The 6,253-nt window shown below is 39.1% G+C and overlaps 1 protein-coding gene across 1 annotated transcript; it reads right to left on the minus strand.

The window, feature by feature from the left end:
• Positions 1–2,808: 2,808 nt before the first annotated feature.
• LOC137361454 (probable G-protein coupled receptor 139) lies at positions 2,809–4,299 on the minus strand. Its single transcript, XM_068026316.1, has 2 exons — positions 4,230–4,299; positions 2,809–3,821 (listed from the first exon to the last, which is right to left on the minus strand). The coding sequence occupies exons 1-2, from the start codon at positions 4,297–4,299 to the stop codon at positions 2,911–2,913; spliced, it is 981 nt and encodes a 326-aa protein (XP_067882417.1). The 3' UTR covers positions 2,809–2,910.
• Between the last annotated feature and the right edge of the window lie 1,954 nt (positions 4,300–6,253).

Genomic DNA, 6,253 nt, shown 5'->3' on the forward strand with positions numbered 1-6,253 from the left:
ACCTTCGCAAATGGTCAGCAGCTGTTCAAAACGGGGCTCACTACCTGCTCCTCACCGAAAATTAAAATGGACAACAAAAGCTGGGGTTTCCAGCCACGCCCATGTCTCATGAATGAATAAATAACGTCTCACCAATTTATAACAGTAGGGTCTGGTTACTGTTGTGCTGAGAGCTCAACATCCTTTGATGCTGATTTATAATGATAAGCTAATCGTCTGGACAACCTTTGCTACTGAAATTTGTGAAGGAACTCTACCCATTAGTGTTTTCACACTCCATTGTTTGAAAAATCTTTTTATATGTGTTAATGCTTATTAATCTCCTGTGTGCTAAACTTTAACTTGCAGCTCTAATTTGTGACCGCTTAATTTGTTTAGTGCATGAAGTTGGGTTTGGATTCTTCCTTCTCATTTGTGAGAAATTTTCTCACTCAGGAGCTTGGGGATAACTTAATCGATGGTTAATAAATTGCATTCTTTTTGATCCGAACTGGGTAAAATGCAACAGAGATCGTGAACTTAGTCAAACATTATTCATCCCTTCACCTACACTGGAACGTAACCACCTAACCCAACCGCCTCCCACCAATCCCAGACAATTCCTTACTCAGGAGTTAAAAGAGGGAATGTAGGATGTGTCTGATGTTTCAGCTGTTATCTTTCAGGATAGCAAAACTCAGCTTTCTTACAAAAGGATCTCCACAACTTAGGATAATACTTGGATTCACAGCACAGGATATACAGGATATTCCATGCACCTGTTGCAGTGTATGAGCACAGTAAAAATGCACGATGAGAATTACGCTATTTGAACTTCATTGAAGTGCAACTAATTGTCAGGGTTTTTTTTTTGATTTATTAAAGTAGGGACAGGTGCCAAAGACTATCGCATTCCAAACTGTCAGGATAAATTTGCGAATTTCTATAATAACGTTCAGTATTAGAATTCTCATTCTCTTCCACACTGAAGTATATGACGTGTCAGGAGTATTCCATTTCTAATTTCACATTTTGTAGATCATTATGATTGAACTCCGTGTCGCAGTGATGAATTTGTAAAAAAAACTTTGGCCATCCCCTCATCATCATAAAACCGACATTTTATCCGAAGGAATCCTATGTTCTCAAGATATAAAGCATAATTTCGTATAATTTATTCAAAACTGGAATTGTGAAGTCCTGGAATCTTTGCCAACTATGGAGTGGGAAATCTGGCACTGCACAGAGAGGTAATTATATATTGAAAACAGGTTATGGACAAATGGCAACCTGTGAGGCTATTGGAGCTCTGGCATATTCTTGTTAACAAATTATTAAATATGTTTTGTTTAATAGAGGGTATCTTACAATGAATGAAAATCATGCAACATAAGTAACACTGGAAAAGCATTGATATCGTTTCTGTGGGATTTGATCATTTAAAGCAGTCTAACTGTGCTGGGTTATTGGATTACAGCTCTGTCCCCCTCTTTCCACAAACACTTAAATTCTTTTCTTCAAGTGCACATCTGTTTTCCCCTGAACCTTTCCTCTAAAGCAAAGAATTCCATGCTCCAACAACCTTTGCATAAAGAAGTTTCTGCTAATCTCTCTGCTCATTCCCATTGTGAACATGTTAAGCTTTATCACCTTTATCACTGACTAACCAACTAGGCAGGATAATCTCCCTCACTTCATTTCACCAAAACTGTGCATAATATTTAAATCCAATATCAAGTTTTCTCTTAGCTTTCTCTTCTCCAGTGCATTTCGATGCAATGTCCTGTTTTTCATCATCGATACGGTTCTGATCCCTGGCACCATACAGGTGTGTCGACGTTATCTGCTCTCTGCTCGAAAAGCCTTTCCAAAAGACGGAAGATATATCTAGTAGCCTAACGGCGGCCTTAGCAGCTTTTTACTTGTTTACTCTTGTGGTTTTACCAAATTTTTGTTGTTTTATTTTTGTGTACTTTGCACATCTGTGTCCCTTGAGGGTGTTGTTCATCCATACCCTGCAGCTCCTTTTCATTGAGAAGCTGCTCCTATTCTTTGGAGTTCCTGGCAGATTGAAGATAGATGGCAGATGAACAACTTGTAATTGATTCAAACTCCTGGGTATTTATTCTATTATTTTGTGGAATAATGTGCCAACGCATAATAAGCTGATTATTACCAAAACTCCTTTCTGACTGTCTGCAGACATTCAGTTAAAGACCAAATGTTCAATGTCAGTTTGACATTTTTTTGAATTTGACAGTTTTTTTGCATGTAACTTTATTCGAATATAATAGTTAATAACTTTATGATAAATTATTTATTACTGCATTTCATTAACATTTAGTTTCGGAAACTGGTACAGGATAGCAATACTAGTACTCATGATACTGTTATCAACTGTACAAGATGAAAACAGCAAGCTCTATCGATGATGAGTGACAGACACCAGTCAGTGGACAATCAACATTTCAATTCAGTATCTGGGGCAAAAGAATTGAAACGTCACATTGATCAGTGTCGAGTTCTGACAGTCTCCTCCATTCAAAAACTTCCCTGAATTATCGCAGGACCTTTGTTTCTGCACTAAGTGAAGCCTTACTGATTAATTTATCTTGTGTACCCAATACCAGTATTTCGAAACTAAGGTGGTTCCCTCTGTTACCCACATGCATGACGCCACTGCTGAAATCCATCATTGTTATCTTTGAAACGTGAACTTGAAATGTGCTGAATTTACAGGAATAAGTGATGTTTACTCAATGAATGATGGGTGAAGAAAGAATGTAATGAAAGAATAAAACGTATGCTACAAAATGGAAGAACAGTGCGCAAAAGAGCTCATCTAATTTTCAAATTTCCGAAAAGAAGGATCTTGTACGGTAGGAAATGTGTTGAAATTGAGCTTCAGATGTGAACAGGCTTTCTGTAATTTTATCTGCATTTTCTAACTAATTTCAAAAGTACTGCCTGGGGAGATTTCAACACATTCTTCAGCTCTTCTCTGAATTTTCTCTGGGTCACTACATAAATACATGGGTTTTGAATACAACTCAAATTTTTAAGGCAAGTTCCGGTTTCATAGGCGATATATTCGGGAGCCCTGCGGTCACCACGGTAATTATTAGTGTCGGTTAGTCTGGTCAACACAAAACTCACGGCAGCTGTCAACCACAACAGTATAAAACTGCCCGATACAGTGAACAATAAAATAATGGATTTCCTGCGGTTCTCCATTTCTGAATCACTGAGATTCTCACTCCTGTTACCTCGGAGTTTCCTGTGGATTCTATTGGCCACTAAAATACGTCCAATGGTTGAACAATTAAATGAGACAATTAAAGTAAAAGGAAGCCAAACGAGCCAGGCGCTGTGAAACCAGACACACGCTGTACCAAGTGGTGAAGAAAAAAATTCCACACTTGCCCGACAGCCCAACTGCACCTTGTTAATTATTTGCTGAGGTTTGTATGCAAATAAAAAGAGAATGTTCTTGACAAAACACAAGAAACAGAACACTGTTATAACCACGCCTGCACTTCTTGCTGTGCAATATCTTGCTTTAAACTTCTGGAAGCAGACAGCTACAAAACGGTCAAATGTGAAGGAGACTGTGAACCAAACAGACAAATCAAAGGTGATAGTTGTCATGTATATAATAATCCTACACACTGGAGTGTAAGACAGGAATGAAAGTGGAAAGTGATAACTAAAAATACGATACACCATGACATTGATGATCAGAACCAGGAGATCTGCTGTTGCCATGGACACCATATAAACAAAAATACATTTGGAAAGGCCGCAGTTTCTTCGGGAGAGAATCACAATCGCCACCAAGTTCACTGTAAAAAAGAGAGACGAGATAAATAACATTTTAGTGGCTGTTTGAAATATATATGGTGATATCTCTTAAAAGCATTTTACTCCATTCAGTATGATTATATCAGATTAGTTGTGAAGTAATTTCCTGGGAAACCTGACCATATATTTTAATGAGCTGCTGTAGCGCTCGCTCTGCGCGAGTAACACTTGATTCTTTCTATAGGACCTTGAAAGAACATTATAACATCAGTAAGGCTATCAGATTAATGGAAACAGAGAAAGTGTGGATACCCAGTTCACGAGTTTGCTCCAGTAACCACCGATTGTGCAATGCTGACATCGGAGAAACATGTTATCTTATTCAACATACAGTATAAACAAAGTGATAGTTTATACAGATTATGAACAAATAGTTTATGATGGCTCACCAAGGACACCCAGGGATGCGAGAAGCGGGTAGTAAATGTCCTTCATCAGCAGAATAGCTGGTTTCCCCATTTTATGTGAGAATGGATGGAATCTGTAGGAGCTGAAAGACTGGTACACTTCTGAACTTGTGCAAGGGAACCTATATTTATAAAATAAATATTCAAATTCCGATGAAGGGTCACAGACCCGAAACGTTAACTCTGCTTCTCTTTCCACAGATGCTGCGAGACATGCTGAGTGATTCCAGCATTTCCTGTTTTTATAACCTATATTTATACTCGCTTTAATCCTCCAAGGAGTCAATCTGCTTTAATTATAATTAACATTGTTGGCAGTCATTTCATAAATAAACTCGGTAAATTGATTTCTGACATTTCAGAATTAGGGAAAAGATTAACACTAAGGCAATTTTAAAAACACAGCATTAAAACATTATTTAAAAATTGAATGACTGTGGATCCTATTCCCACAGGACCAGCCAATGTCGCTCGCTTTGCACGAATTGTCCTGACGCTGACCTTCACTCTAACCTATTGATTCAACACCTGTAGATCAGGCAGCAGAAGAACTACTGCAATATTTGTGATAAAAATGGTCCTGCAGCAATACAGGGGAGTATAGTTTTCTGAGACTAGTAGGACCACTACATGTAAACAGAGGTCTTCAGGCTTATCCTTGTTAGAGTGACACCACATTCACACTAGAGGTGGCCATATGCCTCCAGAACTGGTGGTACCCTTCGATTATGCCGGAGGATACAGGATGTCCCTGTAATAGTGGTGTGACATCACTTACTCTAGAGGTGACCATGTTCCTTTCATACTAATGGCACCTATGATTACAGTAAACGTGTCCATCTTCCTCTGAACTAGTAGTACCTACACTGACAGGCAATGTGAACATCCTGCTCCAATACTAGTGGTTCCCTACACTTGCAATGGAGATAAAAACCATTGTCTGATACACGTAATTCCCTTTATTTACTGTCGATGTAGTCAATGGTGGTAACCCTACACTAATATAAGGTACATAATTACCTATAATTGCAATGGAGGTAACAGTGCTCCTCCGTTACAAATGGTTCCCTGCACTGACATAAGAACTAAAGAGCATAAGAGATATGATCAGGAGTAGGCCATATGTCTCTCAAATCTGCTCTGATACTCAATGCGATCACTGTTGATCTTTTTTCTCAACTCCACTTTTATGTCCACTCTCTATAGTTCTATTCCATGAAAGGCTATGAATGTGTCTATCTCAGCATTCAGCATATTTTTCAAGGATGGCGCATCCACTCGTCTCTGGGGTACACAATTCCAACGATTCACAACCATTTGAGTGAAGAAATGTCCCTTCAACACAGTCCGAATCTTAACCCTAACCCTTATCCTGAGACTGTGGCCCCACATGTTCTGGATGCCGCAGGATTGCAATTCAAACCGTTTAGTCTAACAAACCCCTTCAGATTCTTATTTGTTTCAATGAGACCGCCTGTCATTCTTCTAAACTCCAGAGAGTATAGGCCCAATTTACTCAGTCTCTCATCATAGGACAACTCATTCATCCCAGAAACCAATCTGGTGAACTGCTTCCAAAGCAATTATAATTTGCCTTTGATATGGAGACTGAAACTGCGCAAAGTACGCAAGGAGTGGTCTCACCAGAGCCCTGTACAATTGTAGCTAGACATCCTTATTACAGTATCCTGATCTCCTTGCAGTAAAGGCCAACATCCCATTTGTCTTCCTAATTGCTTGCTCTTCCTGCATGCTATTTTGTCAGCGTTCCTTGTACGAGCATACCCAACCCCCTCTGAACATCAGCATTTCGAAGTTTCTCAACTTTTTAAAAAATCAGCCTTTTTTCCTTACTACCAAAGTGAATGACCTTACACTGCCCTACATTATACACCATCTACCACCCCTTTGCCCACTCACTTAACCTGTCTATATCTCTTGCAGTCTTTTTGTGTCCTCCTCACAAACGAAAGGTGTATGTCCTACTCCAGCACAAGTGCAGCAAC

Source organism: Heterodontus francisci, unplaced genomic scaffold (genome assembly GCF_036365525.1).
Source record: "Heterodontus francisci isolate sHetFra1 unplaced genomic scaffold, sHetFra1.hap1 HAP1_SCAFFOLD_106, whole genome shotgun sequence".
Taxonomy (NCBI): Eukaryota; Metazoa; Chordata; class Chondrichthyes; order Heterodontiformes; family Heterodontidae; genus Heterodontus; species Heterodontus francisci.